General features: G+C 42.5%; 1 protein-coding gene across 1 annotated transcript in view; it reads right to left on the reverse strand.

The window, feature by feature from the left end:
* Nucleotides 1-6,879, reverse strand: part of sptlc2a (serine palmitoyltransferase, long chain base subunit 2a) — a 47,688-nt gene extending 40,809 nt beyond the window's left edge. The window contains exon 1 of the mRNA XM_023993905.1: nucleotides 6,389-6,879. Coding sequence (XP_023849673.1) covers nucleotides 6,389-6,535 — 147 coding nt within the window. The 5' untranslated portion in view covers nucleotides 6,536-6,879. The remainder of the gene's footprint in view (nucleotides 1-6,388) is intronic.
* Nucleotides 6,880-17,155: the final 10,276 nt, after the last annotated feature.

A 17,155-nucleotide genomic window follows, 5' to 3' on the forward strand; every position in this document is an offset into this window, starting at 1 on the left:
ACCTTGTGAAGATATTGGAGGAAACAGGTACAAAAGTATCTATATCCAGAGTAAAACGAGTCCTATATTGACATAACCTGAAAGGCCGCTCAGCAAGGAAGAAGCCACTGCTCCAAAACCGCCATAAAAAAGCCAGGCTACGGTTTGCAACTGCACATGGGGACGAAGATCATACTTTTTGGAGAAATGTCCTCTGGTCTGATGAAACAAAAATAGAACTGTTTGGCCATAATGACCATCTTTATGTTTGGAGGAAAAAAGGGGACGCTTGCAAGCCGAAGAACACCATCCCAACCGTGAAGCACTGTGGTTGCAGCATCATGTTGCGGGAGTGCTTTGCTGCAGGAGGGACTGTTGCACTTCGCAAAATACTGTCAAATACTATACTGAACAAAAATATAAACAAAACATTTAAATAAATTCATTAGGCCCTAATGTATGGATTCTACATTACTGGGCAGGGGCGCAGCCATGGATGGGCCTTGGAGAGCATAATCCCACCCACTTGGCAGCTAGGCCCACCCACTGGTGAGCCAGGCCCAGCCAATCAGAACAAGTTTTTCCACACAAAAGGGCTTTATTACAGAAATAAATATTTCTCAGCACCCCCCTTTTTTTGCATATGGAAAGTTTCTGGGATTATTTATTTCAGCTCATGAAACATGTTGCATTTATATTTTTGTTCAGTGTATATCTGTTTGAGATTGCTGCGGTCAATTTGTAGTGTACAACTTATTTATAACTATGTTATGGACCCCGACCATTAATGTAATTGGGGACACATGGCCTAGCCTATACAGTAAATCAAATAAAAGTTTATTGGTACGATAGGATAATATGTGAGAGACATTTTTTACACACACAGAAATACTGAGGTTTATGTGTTTGAAATACATACAGGAGTGGCCTTTGAGTCTTTCCCTTGAAAAATCAAGCCCCACACTGCTTTGCAACCACATGTGACTAGTCATGCTTCTCTCTCCCATACCTCAGAGGCTAGCAACAGTGACATCCACGTGCACTACAATCAGCTTGGAGTCAATTACCAGACCATGCATTCCCCTCCCTCCCGCTGTCTCTGCCTTATGAAACGCTTGGGAAAAGGAGCTAGTGTAGCTACAGCAAGTAGGCCTAGGCTAAGTTAAATCCTTGATTAATTTCCTTGTATCTAAGATCTGTTTGTGATGTCTTGGCAATGCCTTATTGAATTGTCATACCCTAGTTGGCAAGACAGCAGTATCTGGGCCCCAGTGTTTGACTTCCAATGCAATGCTCTACCTAGAAGACCACACAGTCGGTTGAGCATGGCGCTTGCAACGCCAAAGGTCGTGAGTTTGATTCCCACTGGAGCCAATGTATGCACGCATGACTAAATCGCTTTGGATAAAAGTGTCTATATAGGGCAAGACATTGATATAGCCAACTTGATAGAATTGTCTCTGAGAATTTTAATTTAGAGCCATCTTAAGATATGTTGTTGACTCATAAAAGAGATGTTATCGAATTTGCAATACACTAGGCTAATTAAAATTAAGTCTGGATCAAGGGGTGGAAAATTAATGAACAGCGCTCTGTTTCTCTGTGTTCCCTCTATAGATGGGAAGGTAGGGAGTCAGGGAGTACAGGCTAGGGAGTTGGGGAGTACAGGTATAGGGTTGTGACCAGGGCCTAAAACTAACTGTTTTGTATACCAGCAACTGTGGCAGGTATAAGAACTTAAAAATAAAAAAAATAATCTACCAGCCACTCAGATCTTTTCCCAGCCATAATTACACAGACACAAAAAAAACAGATGAGCATGTTCAGTAATGTTTTTTTTTTAATGTATTACTAGTAAGACTTAATTTAATATTCCATGACCTGAGTCTTCAGAGACTAACATTTTTCAGCTGCCCCTTTAAGGTTACCTTGGTAACAGGGCCATTAATGTCAGATTTGACATTTCATATCAGGTTAGGAGAATTTACGCAGTAGGTTAGGAGAATCATCATAACAGGTTAGGAGTATTAGGTTAAGGTTAGGAAAGGGGTTAAGGTTAATTTAACAATAATTTTGTTAAAACATTTTTGACATAATTACATGAAAAAAACACAAACGGATGACCATGCTTTGTAATGTTTCTAAAACAAGAAATCTATTAGAAGTAATGTGGTATATGGCTCAATTTTATTTCATTTTTTGTGACCTGAGTCTTTTAAATCTACACTGAAAAAAATGTGCAACATGTCAAGTGTTGGTCCCATGTTTCATGAGCTGAAATAAAATAAATGTTCCATATGGACAAAGAGTTTATTTCTCAAAGATTTTTGCCACAAATGTTTACATCCCTGTTAGTGTGCATTTCTCCTTTGTCAAGATAATCCATCCACCTAACAGGTGTGGCATATCAAGAAGCTGATTAAACAGCATGATCATTACACAGGTGCACCTTGTGCTGGGGACAATAAAAGGCCACTAAAATGTGCCGTTTTGTCACACAACACGATGCCACAAGTTGAGGGAGCGAGCAATTGGCATTCCGACTGCAGGAATGTCCACCAAAGCTGTTACCAGAAAACGTAATGTTCATTTCTCTACCATAAGCCACCTCCAATGTCATTTTAGAGAATTTGGTAGTATGTTCAACCATCCTCACAATCACAGACCACGTGTATGGCATCGTGTGGACGATGTTAACGTTGTGAACATTGCCCCATGGTGATGGTAGGGTTATGGTACAGGCAGTCATAAGCTACGGACAAAGAACACATTTGCATTTTATTAATGGCAATTTGAATGCACAGAGATACCGTGTAAACGAGATCATGAGGCCCATTGTCGGGACATTCATCCGCCACCATCACCTCATGTTTCAGCTTGATAATGCATGGCCCCGTGTCGCAAGGATCTGTAAACAATTCCTGGAAGCTGAAAATGTCCCAGTTCTTACATGGCCTGCAATCTCACCAGACATGTCACTCAATGAGCATGTGTGGGATGCTCTGGATCGACAGCATGTTCCAGTTCCTGTCAATATCCAGCAACTTTACACAGCCATTGAAGAGGAGTGGGACAACATTCCACAGGCCACAATCAACAGCCTGATAAACTCTATGTGAAGGAGATGTGTTGCACTGCATGAGGCAAATGGTGGTCCCAACGGATACTGACTGGTTTTCTGATCCACGCCCATACCTTTGTTTTTATTAAGGTATCTGTGACCAACAGATGCATATCTGTATTCCCAGTCATGTGAAATCCATAGATCAGGTCCTAAGGAATGTATTTCAATTGACTGATTTCCTAATATGAACTGTATCTCAGTCAAATCTTTGAAATTATTGCATTTATATTTTTGTTCAGTATACAGTGGATTTGGTATTCAGACCCCTTGACTTTTTCCAGATTTTGTTACGTCACAGCCTTATTCTAAAATGGAATAAATGCATGTTTTCCCTCATCAATCTACACGCAATAACCCATAATGACAAAGGGAAAACAGGTTTAGACATTTTTGCAAACTTATTAAAAATAAAAAACATAAGTACATAAGTATTCAGACCCTTTGCTATGAGACTCAAAATTGAGCCCAGGTGCATCCTGTTTCCATTGATCATCCTTGAGCTGTTTCTACAACTTGATTGGAGTCCACCTGTGGTAAATTCAATTGATTGGACAAGCCCACACAGTTGACAGTGCATGTCAGAGCAAAAACCAAGTCACGAGACCAAAGGAATTGTCCATAGAGCGCAGAGACAGGATTGTGTCGAGGCACAGATTTGGGGAAGGGTACCAAAACATTTCTGCAGCATTGAAGATCCAGATGAACACAGGGGCCTCCATCATTCTTGGAAGAAGTTTGGAACCACCAAGACTCTTCCTAGACCTGGCCGCCTGGGCAAAACCAAGATTGAATTCTTTGGCATGAATGCCAAGCGTCACGTCTAGAGGAAACCTGGCACCATCCCTACAGTGAAGTATAGTGGTGGCAGCATTTGCAAACATTTCTAAAACCCTGGTTTTGCTTCATCATTATGGGGTATAGTGTGTAGATTGAGGTACATGTTTAGAATGGTGTAACGTAACAAAATGTGAAAAAAGTCAAGGGGTCTGAATACTTTCCGAAGGCACCGTACACTCCTGTCCCCTAGTAACCGGCTGGTATATAAAACATGCGCTATTTAGGCTGTAGATGCATCGGTTTCCTCCTTAACTAGCTTTAATGGCGTGCCGCCCCAAAAATCTAACTGGGAAAATATGCGTACCATCTTAATAAAACACAATTTTCAACAAACCATGCTAGAGTGGATAATGCTACTTCCTGTCGTTGTGCATCGTGTTCAGCCAGGGGTAAGCAACAGACTGCTGCAACCTGATTGTCTGAATGTGGTGTGCAACATCTGGACGTTGTCAGAAAATCCAAAACTAGTGGTGGAAAACGTTATTTTATTAAGATAGTACGCATATTTTCCCCGTTTTTTTCCCCGATGCCTTTGGAGCCTGAATGGAGGATGTACAAGCCGGTCTCAGGGAGACCGAGTGTATTACCGTCTGTGCAGCTTAATGCAGGACACCAATGGTAAATTACAAAAGACGCGAGGAATAACAGCGCCATCAGGCGGCAGCAGGGCTACACCCAGTTAAGATTATTTAAGATTACACTCAACATTTTCGAGAGAGAACACTGATGTCATCATACCCGAAAGCCCAGCAGATGGCAATAGAGTCGTTTCATCTTACCGTCCAAAGGGAATGTATGCAGCTTGCTATACACTCGTATACCCCGTGGACCAGTTTGTACATAAAACATTCTCCATTAAGGCTGCGATTTCCTACTTAATTCTATTTTATGATGAGAAGGCGTGAAAAAAAAACAGCACAGACAAGCACGTGCCCAAGTTGCTATGGTAACGACCCGTTCCTTAACGGGGCAGCTGAACATTTGTCTCACCTAATGATTGTGCTTGATTGAGCATGGATCCATCCTAAAATATTTTATTAAATATTTTATTAATGAACTTTTAGTAATTTCTTATCATTAAAACACTCAAATACATATTCTCCTAGATGTATTTGTGTGCTACATTTCTACTTAGGAGCAAATCATGAACTGCTTGTAAAAAATGTCAAAATAAAGCCTTGAACTATAATAATAAATAATCCATACTCCGCCTTTGTTGATTCTTGATGAACAGGTATAGAACTGTTCATCTGTTTTTACTAATGTATCTAAATGATTTATTTTAACATACATTGGTTAAAAGACAGGTCATAAAAATGAAAAGAAATTATGCAATATACCCCATTACAAGTAATACATTTCTTGTTTTAGAAAAACAGAAAGCATTCTCATTGTGTGTGTAATTATGGCAAAAAAATATATATTCTGTCTGGTAAAAGATCTGAGTGGCTGGTAGATTTTTAAAAATCTTTTAAAATCGTTGCTGGTGGACCAAAAAGTGAATTAGTTACGCAACATCCGGGGCTAGCATTAATTATTCTAGCATGGTGGTGGGAAATGGTGTTTCATAAAGAAAGTACGCATATTTTTGGGCTTTCTCACCATTAAATGGAGTTAAGGAGGAAATCAATGACTTTGCAGCCTGAATGGAAAGTGTTTTATGTACGAACCGGTTCACAGCGGATACGAGTGTATAGCTGGCTGCATAGATTCCCTTTGGACGGTAAATTAAACTGAATTGCGCCATCTGCTGGCCTTTGGGCTAATGGCATCAGTGATTAATTAAATGATTGTTGACATTGTAGCTAGCTAACTAGTTTATTGCATATTGTTTGTAAAAGTTAAAAGGCTACACTGCAGATATAATTAGCTAACACTGTGGGATGTAACGTTACTAATGAAGGCTGATGGGAGGAGCTATAGGAGGACGGGCTCATTGCAAAGACTGGATTGGAATAAATGGAACGATATCAAAACACGTCACACATATGGAAACCCCATGTTTGATTCCATTAATTCCATTCCAGCATTAGAATGAGCCCGTCCTCCTATAGCGCCTCCCACCAGCCTCCACTGAACGTTACATAATGCTAACGTTCCATTATTACAAATCTACTTTGATGAATTGCTAACGTTAGTTAATAAACCAACTAAAATAGTTGACAACAACTGTCATATGTCCAACTTGCTGAGCTAGTAGACTCAGTAACGTTGGCTTTAGCTTGCGGGCAGTTTAGCAAATTCAAATAGGTGTCAGTAACGTTAAAGCTAACAATAAAATAGGTTAGCTACATTTCAAAACATATCAAGCTAAATACACATAACGTTAGCTAGCTACATTGCTAGCAATACTGATTTTCAGCTTGGTGTTTTCGGTTATTCAGATAAGCCTCACCACTTCCACACCATCCATCCATTCTCCATCCATACAGTGCGCTTGGGCCTCACCTTGTCCTCGGGATAGCAGTACATCGGCTGCTGATGATGGTAATGGTGATGGTTTTTTATGAAGCCATTTCTGCCCGGTTTAACGCCGTTCTTCACTCGGTGACAAACTTGTCCATTCCCCGGCTTGTTCGCGGAGCTTTCGGTCATCCTTTCATATGATTGTGGACGCTACAGTAACGTGCATGTATCTGGCTAGCACAGAATGGGGAACTCGTTTTTGGTGCCTGTCCGGGTTGTGCGCTCGCAAACCCACCCAAAAATCCACAACCAGGACACGGGTGTGTTCAGTAAGACAGCACGATGTTCAACCTTTAATTCAACATAACGGTTCTAAATGTAACTTGCTGAACGAGTTTTGTTATTTCAAATGGTATCCCCCGTACTGATCAGGCCACACCCACCAAAGAGGAGCAGACGTACCTCAAATGATGTTGAAGAACGGTCGGCACCGTTTTGGGGAAACGTGTTGTTCAGGATAAACCATCACGCAACGTAGCAATCGTTGAGATGAACTGAATGCAACCCCTGAAATTCCAGCCGCTGCTATACCGGAAATAAACGCCCCTAGCAACCAGCGTCAGCCTATGGTTTTGCGGCATTCGGGAATGGGTGCGGTTTACGAGCCTTCAGATAAGAAACGGGAGTGGTCCTCTGTAGTGGAAATGAACTGTAGTAGCCTCTACTGTTTGGGCTCTCTGACATGTGACATAGGGCTCACCTGTTCCCACAGTGTGCTAAATTACGTGTTACCCGCAATTTGAATTTGACCAAGAGCTTGAAATCAGATATTCTTGTCAAATTCTCAGTGGTTGCCTTGTAAATTGATGACACACTAAACATAATTGTTAACATAGTGGGTGTCAATAGTTAGGTTTCCTTCCAATTGGTGACATTGTCATGCAAATATTCTACAATCCGCATAAAAACAATATGCGCATTTTCCCACCAGAGATATGTTTCCATCAAATTGACTTGTTGCGGATAAAAAACTGTGCGTGATGACTTAGTGCACATAACTGACTTTTGCTGTTAAATTCTGATGTACCTAATAAAAATACAAGTTAAATGGGTTTCCATTGCATTTTCAACTCTACTGATGTTTTTGTCACGACAAATGTTGCGTCATATAGCGATTGTGCCCTCTCTTGGAAGCAGCTAATGGTAATCCCTAACAAATACTGTAGTCTTGGCAGATGTGCTCTAGCCAACAGCTTGCAGATACAGTGCGGGTAGGCTACCAACATTATCATTATGGATAAGAGCAAGATTGTTTGTATTTGTTAAATGGCAGCCAAGCATCCATCATCATGTCACCAGAACAAGACCCTCGGTATGTATTGGAAAGGAGCATCAAGCTCATCACCTTGCACTTTCACCACCCTGTGACGTTCATCATAATGTATTTAATCTGTAGTCTATCAAACTGCATGCTCTCCTGACAAGTCGTAGTGGGAGGACCACACAACATATCATCGCGTGACTCCAAGTTTAATTCGATATGATGGTTATTTTATCAATATTTGAGCATAAAGGAGTTTCCTCCACAATTTCTCACATAATTAATTTTACAGACACAAAAAGATCCCACCTTGTCTAACATAATATATTTAGTCGATTTTTTTTTTTCAAAGTTTACCGACAAATGTGATGTTTTCATCAGGCCTGTCATGACATTTTTTTTATCCAACATGTACTTTACTCGCATAAAAACGACTGGACCAGGTTTTTATTTGTATTTTTTTTATGCAGGATATAAAAATTCCATTCAAGCTAAACAATGGATATATAGTTTTTGGCAACAAAACCAATTGTGAAAAATATGAATTGAAAATCTGAGGACAGTAATATTTTACACACACACATAAAGGTTCCCATAAGCATAATTTTCTGAAGAAAAAACACAAATGTGAAACAAATGAACTCTTCAATTGTATGATCACTTATTTAATGAGCATCACAAAATGTTAAGCTACTGTACAGTAACATTAATACTAACATCACAAACCTTCGGAGCTTGAACCCATCACTGTGGCTTTACCTCTGTTCTGATTCCAGATTGTTGGCCTCACTCACTCACTCACTCACTCACTCACTCACTCACTCACTCACTGTGTGTGATGTATTCCAGCTCCAGTAGAACCGTGTGTGTTGTCCCTGCAGGAGGGCAGCTGTGGGAAGTTTATTCAGCGCTGGTATTTTAACAGCCACGTCCAGGCCTGCAGACCCTTCATCTACAGCATCTGTGAGGGACACGCCAACCGCATCCTCCACTAGGAGGCCTGTGAGGAGTGCTAACCTTGGGGAGGACACAGATACGCATGCACGCACGCACACACACACACAAGAAAGCACACATAGTAACCTATTGTGCACACACACACACACACATATGTCTATACAGGTAACTGCCAAAATAGGATCAAGTTTTCATCCAGCCTTTTTATACACTGCATCTGCGAGCTGTTGGCTACTCTGCCAATACCAGAGTAGACACAATCGCTATACAACACAAAAATGTTTGTGACAAAACTATCAGTAGTGTTGAAAATGCTATGCAAACCCATTTAATTTGCATTTTTTATTCGGTACATGGGCATTTAACCATAAAAGTCATTTTTATGTGCACTACGTCATCACGCACAGCCTTTTATCCAAAACAAGTCAATTGGATGGAAACACATATCTCGTGGGAAAATGTAGGCCTAGTTTCAGATGTGTACTTTGAATACCATTCATTCTGGCAGAGTGCCATGCATTCCTTAGAGCGTTTGATAACTACAGAGCCCCACAGTGGAGGTGTCATAATACCCATAAAACCTAGCGGTCAAACAAGGAAATGGTTCAAATAGTTTTTCCACCATTCATTTTTCCCATAGGGGATTTTAGAAACAATTAAAATAAGGGCTGTGTTTCGTGTAGGCTTACCCTGGCGTGACGTTTTTATAACAATATAAATCTCTCTCGGACAAGGTGACTTTTATCAATATATTCCTCTCTATTTACTCTCAGATTTGAAAATGCTAATTAGCATCAAAGTAGACATCATGCAAGACTACAAATCACTGCAAGCTCCTGCACGTCATCTCTAGCTGACACCTTTGCTAACAGGTATTGCGGTAAATATAAAAGTCACCTTGTCCTAAGCAGATTTCCACAGTTATCAAAACGTCATGCGGTTTACACAAAACGAAAAATAAATTCTCAAACCCCTTACGGGAAAATTGAATGGTGGAAAAACGATTTGAACCATTTCCTTGTTTGACCGCTAGGTTTTATGGGTACTATGGCTCATACTGTGGTACTCTATAAAGAAACAGCATTCTTGAACCTACCTTTTCCCCCATAGATCCAGTTTACTCTTCATTTGCTGTACTTTGGTTGAACTGTCTGCAAGATATAGGGACAGTATACATTATCATAACCTAGGCTCAATTAAAGCAATATTCTATTTATTTTGTGATTTCAAACATACCCAGCAATAAGGTGAAGTGAGCACTGTATGCCTGATGGTGTCTCTCTAACATCATCTATATGGAGAGGCTTCCTCCCGTCTCTCTCTCTCTCTCTCTCTCTCTTTCTGTCTGTCTCTCTCTCTTTCTCTCTCTCTGTCTGTCTGTCTGTCTGTCTCTCTCTCTCTCTCTCTCGCTCTCTCTCTCTCATACTGTTTCAGAGAGACTGACAATGCCCCATGTTAGAGGATGATAGAATATCACACACACTGACCTCTAATTCCTATTTCACATCATATAGGGTGACCCACAGTCAAACCGCTATGCATAGATTTGCCTTTGAAATGTGGTTCCTCACCTTTTTCCTTACACACACACACACACACACACACACACACACACACACACACACACACACACACACACACACACTTCCCCCCTCAGGCCTGTATTTTTAATGAAATTGTTCTCATTGTCATGGTGAGCTTGCTGGACTGAGGCACATGAGAAGAAAACAACAGACTCCTGTTCAGGAAAGATAAGGACTCGTGTTTTACTTTCCATGTGTTAAATGATTGCTACCATTATTTCTTTCCTATTTGGGCTGTTAATGGTTTCTATTCCAGGCCACTGCCCCCTAGAATAGCATATCTATCGCTGCGTTAATGTACTATGCACCATACCTCCTGGCAGGGCAACCACAGCATATTGTGGTTTAGATCTAATATCAAGGCTTACTGTAGGTTAGCTAAAGCTATCATGGGTAACAATGTTCTATAGATCTATAAGTGTGGTGTTTACTTCCTACTTGTGAGCACTGCATTAGAGTGGAGATAGCTCCCCCCCCCCCCCCCCCCCCCCCCCCCCCTCCCCCCCCCCCCCCCCCCCCCCCACCCCCCCCCCCCCCCCCCCCCTTCCCCTCCTTCCCCTCCCTTCTCCGTCAAAGACACACACACACACACACATGCGCACACACAAACATACACAGATTTACTCTAGGGGATGCTCTGAAATGGTAGGCAGAACCAAGGATAACATTTTGATGATGGGGATTACTATGTTAATATTTGCTTATGCTCAGGGGTCAATTCAAACCCAGATCAAAGATAAGGAAAATCCGCCTTTGGAGCATACCCAGATCTGTGCTATTATTTGACTGCGTCACATGATTCCCATCCCACTTCAGCATCCAGACAGGCTAACGATCTTAAGCCACGCCATTTCAAAAACAATCCCCTTTATCTCCCTTCTTCTTTTCTTAGCAAAGCAACTCCGATTTTAATTAAATAAGTGATAAAAAACACACACAAAAAGAGAAAGAAAAGAAAAGGGGAAAAAAACAGTTGCCCTTATCATTCGCAACGGCAGCTCTAAATCTTCTCCCTTTTTTCCATCCCTCTTCTCCTTCTCGCTCTCCTTTGCTGCATTGACTTTCCTCCACTGATCCCGGGCTCTGCTGGTTTATATAACGGTTTGGGCGGAATGTCATTCAAGGAGATTGGTGTCAGCGCCGATAAGGCGGCAAAGTGATCGGAGTCTGAGATCTCGCCACCTCATTATGGAGGCTCTCGCCCGCCATGTGCCTGGAAGAGGCCGATAAGAGGCGAGGAGATGATGGGAATAAAACAGGTTTGGTGAGAGGGAGGGAGGGGAGAGAGAGAGCGGAGGGAGGGAACCAAATCTGTTTCTCTCTCCTCCCCTGCCTGGATTCCTGTTAGCCGCTGGCAGAGAGAGATGGAGGGAAGGAGAGAGAGAGAGAGAAAAAGAGAGCAATAAATATATATATATATATAGAGAGAGAGAGAGAGAGAGAGAGAGAGAGAGAGAGAGAGAGAGAGAGAGAGAAAGAAAGATAGAGGAAGTAACAGAGCAATATTCGGCTAAGTGAGAGACAGAGCGAGATGGTAGCCATTTTTTGTCTTACGTTTTTCTGCAGTGTCGATGGCTGCTGTGGTACACACACTGATACATTACACTGAACAGGCGTGTTAATCTTCCCTTGCCCCATGTCTGTTGTCACGTGTGACCAGACACCAGCTACCTGTGGTCAGTCTGAGAGGTTCATCACCCCAGTTAGCGGTCTGGCGGCGCTGTAATAGCTCAATAACTCATCCAATGACGCCTCTGCCTCTCCCCACCACCACCACACCTCACAACCCAACACCTACACTGCTGGTTAGTGCTTAAAGTACATCCCAACACTTATGCTGTGAGGGGAGTAGGTGGTACGGGTTAGGGTTTCTTATGCCTATGGATTTATTGGCATCTGAAACCATCAACCAAGAACTCAGAGTTGTCCCCCAGTAGCCTTCATTATCAGATGTCATCTTTTTTAGGTTTCCATTACTGCCCACGCGATTGACAGATGTGTGTGTGGAGAGAGAGAGAGAGAGAGAGAGAGAGAGAGAGAGAGATAGAGAGAGAAAAGCCCTGTAGTAGTAGATAAACAGTTGGATGTGGTGAGACAGAGTCGGCAGACATGTGAGGAAGAGAGAGAGAGAGAAGCCCTGTAGTAGTAGATAAACAGTTGGATGTGGTGAGACAGAGTCGGCAGACATGTGAGGAAGAGAGAGAGACAGGGAGAGAGAGAGAAAGAAAGAGCATGAGAGAGAGAGACAGAGGGAGGTTGAGCATTCCGCACACGCAGTCCTCTCCTTATCTCTCCCCCTGCACCTCTCCCCCTCCTGCTCTTCTCTGAGGCATTGCACATGGCACCACAAAAGGACTCCTACATTTCAAGGCAGCCAGGCTCAGGAAAACCCATTACACTGCAAGGGGTAACGCTCACCACCCGGAACAGACAGGAGAGAAGAAGATGGGGCGTGCCCCCAGAAAGCAGCCTATCACAGCCCGTAGACGGGGGGTTCGACTCCACAATCCCCGGCTTTTATGTCACAGTGGGAATCATGCCGTTTTCTATGCAATGTTCTTAGCCAAGAGAAAAACAATGGCACCGCTACCAAAAAAAGGGAACGTTGCACAACTGAATGCATTCATGCACGTGATTGACTATTGACTTATTAACTATCAGCTCTAAAACAATTAGCTCTTTTGGTGTAATAAATGTGAACATACATATTAAGATTAAAATCACTTTATTCGTCAATTGTACACAAGGTCCAACTGAAATTTGACTTCCGCTTTATCCCAACCCCTCCAAAAGACACCCATACAGGTTGGGCAGGTTGGAGCAGGGGGCTGCCACACTGGGCGCCTGTGGAACAGTTGTTGTGCAGGGTAAAGTGCTTTGCTCAAGGGCACAATGGAAGGAATTGGCATCAAGGATTTGATACCAGCAACTCTCCGGTGTCATCTACATTAAAAAAACATTATAGTATTCTATGGTATAAATTCTATAGTGTTCACTGTGGTGTTTTTGCAGACATTACTGTAGTATTTACGATAGTGTTTTTGTTGTATTATTTTCGACATGTGGACCAGCTCACTTCCCGACAGATTTTTCCAGTCAGACCCGGGATTCAAACTGGCAACCAGTCGCCTCTCTAACCGCTAGGCTACCTGCCGCCCACATATCTGTGTAATGTAGCCTATGTATGTATGGATGTCCGAAGGCCTTATAATGGTTATGCAGATTCTCAAAAAAACGGTGACTTGTCAAGAGGTGATGGACAAACGCATTAGGGGAAATAAATGGATGACTCTATTTGACAAATAAGTCCAAAATAAATAAACGATAAACACTTGATACCTGTCCTCATACAGTATTTGTTTTCATAGCGGCCATCCCCAGGTGGGCCATATATGCTATTACTCATTGCTTTTCTCTGGCATCACTCTCAGTCACAAAAATCCACTCACAGATTCCATTCCTCAGAGTATGACAGCCAGAGGCAGCCTAGCCTGTACACAGAGTATTCCTTTGTGTGTCTACTGGTATTACCTTCCAAGACGTGACTGGGCCTGCTCTATAATCCTCCTCAGGGCACAACGGCACTACGCTCCCATGTCGTTTAACCAGATGCACTTGTCCGTCGCTTAATACTATCACCATGAAAAGATGGATGACGAGCAGTTTTTAAATGTAAATACACTTTTAACCATGTTTAATCTTACCCATACCGTTAAAGAACATGTGATCAACACCTCTAAAGATATAGCCATTCTATTCTCTCTAACCTAAAGTATACACGACTACCAGATGCACCTGCTGCTATAGCGCACCACTGCACTGCCGCCTCTGGCCTACAGGTGTCACTATTGCACTGCAACACGTTCCAGGTACCTGGGCGTTGATTACTGTTGATTTAGCATGGACCACAGGCTTCCTTCAGAGCTGGGATTACACCATTAATAACACAACAGCAAGCTGGTCAAGTCACTCGCAGTATACACTACACAGATAAAGGCCTCCCGGAATTACCAGGGCTTTAGCTGGGCATAACTATTAGCAAACAATTATCTAACAGAAGACGAACAACAACTGAAATATCTATCGCAAAGCTATTTTCATTCGTTTTCCAATGCAGGTGGGATCATCGGATTTGTAGCTATAGATAAAATACCAAACTTTGATCAATTGAAGGCATGTTGCTTAGTGATATGCCTAGTTTGTAACATAGCAGAAGCCTAGTAATAAATGAGTCATTACATATCTTTCCCACCAGTATATGCAGCTAGGCCTAGCTGCGTCACACAGCCAATAACACCTGCTCATGTACACAAAGGTCTCTGTATTGTGATAATGCACGGGAACACAGACGGAGCACAGGGTATTTTTCTCTCCATCTAACCTGCTACCAATTACAGCTGGGCCCTGGAACCATTTCACAGGCCCTCTCTGGCCTCTCAGCAGATAGTTACCATGGAAGCCGACGTGATTGAAAGAGAAAAAATTACAGGCTGCCAAAAGAAGAGAGAGAGACAGAGCGGGAGGGAGGGAGGAATGGACAGAGAGAGATGAAGAGAGGAAGAAACGGACAGAGGCACAGTGCCAGCATTCTCCAGCTCTCGCTCACACAAGGAGATTATGTTAAATGTAAACAAAAGTCCTTTCACTCCTCTGTCCCCCTCAGGCAAACTCTCTGGGAAGGAAACTCAACTGTCACGGTGAGGAGGTGAGGAGACTAGGAACCAACCTGCCCCTGGTTCTGTTCTACCTAGGAAACAAGATGGACGCCAGTTTCTTTCAGCTTCTACCCTCTGAATAACCAAGCAAGTAAAAAAGGAGAAGCCAATACAGAGTGGTAGCTTTATAGTTTAAACCCAGAAGTTTTTCTTGACCATGTGACCTGACCAGGAAAAACATAATGTCATAGTAGTTATGGTCTATAACAAGGCCACAGGCTATAACTAACAAAACTCCTGACCGGTTTTAAGCTAATACAAGGTGAAGGAAACATTGTTTTCACTCGGAATTAGAGACCATTTGTAAACTAAGAAACTGTTACCCACTTTATGACTGACACAAGAGATGACCTAAAAACGCACACCGAGACTACCTGTCTGTCAGTCAAGAGCACGGCTGTTAGTCAACGCAGGCAGTCTGAAAAGAGCAGCTAGCAGTGCTCCTTCGGTGACCATGGTAACAGGGACAGGACGATTAAAAACAAAGCGGGAGTGAAATGACATAATGGGGTGTAATCAACTCACCGAGAGGCCTTGCCGTTACAACACTCCTCGCCACTTCGCCACTAGCCAATCCCGCCATCACCATAACAACCAACAGCAGCTGCCCAGCTAACAATTCTAGGGAGAGAGAACATTTTTGTAATGTTAAATGTAATGTTCCCCTAATGTTTGTGACCAGTTTTCTGTTAGTTAGGGGAGCATTCTATCTATGTTAGCAAAAACCTCCTGAAAACCTTTTTAGCATGTTTTGGCATTAGAGTTACCTTAATGTCAAACAGAGCATACCCAGAACATGCTTACCATGTTCTCATAATATACACTATTAATTTTCTAAACACATTTCATGGGACTTTGCAAGAACATTCATGTGTCCATTTTTCCGAGGGTTGGGAGACTATTCCATCAACGTCCCGCCAAACATACACAGGACATGGTTGCCATGTTCTCAGACCATAAGATATTAATGTCCTAGACACATTTCAGAGAACATAATTATTGGAATTATTTCAGGTGCAAGTGGGTGCTGTGTCAGCCCTGTGTAGAGCCTATTTCCATCTTCTGAGAAGAGACAGAGACTGATAGGTTAAGAGAGCCACCCACTGTAATGTCAAGCCACAGTCACACTTCTAGTCGCTGGTCTGTGTGAACAAACTTATTTCCCCCTCTCCTTTTAATACAGTTGACTTGTTTCAGAGCTATACTGCAGCCGGTCTGTCTGCGGTCTAATTCTCCATGCCAGCTCGCTGGCAGAGTTTCTCCATTCACAGGGAAATTAAATGTCAAGGTCTTACAGGTGAAAAGCAATGGAGAGTTGCGGATGGCCAGGCTAACACGGACTGGTTGCCGCTATCACGGTGTACTTTCGTTTTTAAACAGCAGCACTGCGTCTCCAATTTGCAGGACATGGAAATGTATCTATGTCATTTGTATCCGTGTGAAGCGGTGCTGAGTTGACTTTTGCTCACATCCTGTAATAGAAATCAAGTTTACGAGTGTGTGTGTGTGTGTGTGTCTGCATTAGAACTGACCTGCAAGAGCACTAACAGTATGTTCAGCCTTGTCCTGTCTGCCTCGCTGTAGAGAGTCTACCCTGATGTTATTGTTCCGACCGGGGAAGAATAACTGAGGCGTTCACGAAGACACCAAACAAAAGATTGTCTCCCCTTCTGAGCCCAATCTCAGAGTTCAGTGGTTCTGGGTGGCACTAAAGAGCAACTCACACACAAGACAAATATACACACCTTCTGAGAGCTTAACATGGGTCGAAAAACATGTAATTGCACTCATAATGCATGGCATTTCAAACCTCTGCGGTGGGTAGAAAGTAACGGTCAAAAACCACTTCTGAGTTAATAGTTGCGTCAAAGCATCGTCTATCAGCGTTAGGAAGTACTCTTGTCTTCAATATTATCTCCAACGTTGAATATTTCTCACTTTCACATTTACTTACAGTAAAATTAGAAAAGGGAACACGATTGCGGGTTACATTTCCCTAAAATATAAACATTTTCTTTGGCTCTCTGGCTTTCACATCTCAAACAAAGATAAAATGCAATGTGAATTCAGGTGAAGTTACAGCACAGCCAACCTAAACCAGAATCTCAGACAGACAGAGAGACAGGCAGACGAACGGACAGACCGAAAAACAGACAGAGACACCAAGACACCGGAATCCCATTGCCGTTTGGCACACATCACATAAGACACATGGCCACGATGGCATCAAATC

The sequence above is a fragment of the Salvelinus sp. IW2-2015 genome, linkage group LG9 (assembly GCF_002910315.2).
Source record: "Salvelinus sp. IW2-2015 linkage group LG9, ASM291031v2, whole genome shotgun sequence".
NCBI lineage: Eukaryota > Metazoa > Chordata > Actinopteri > Salmoniformes > Salmonidae > Salvelinus > Salvelinus sp. IW2-2015.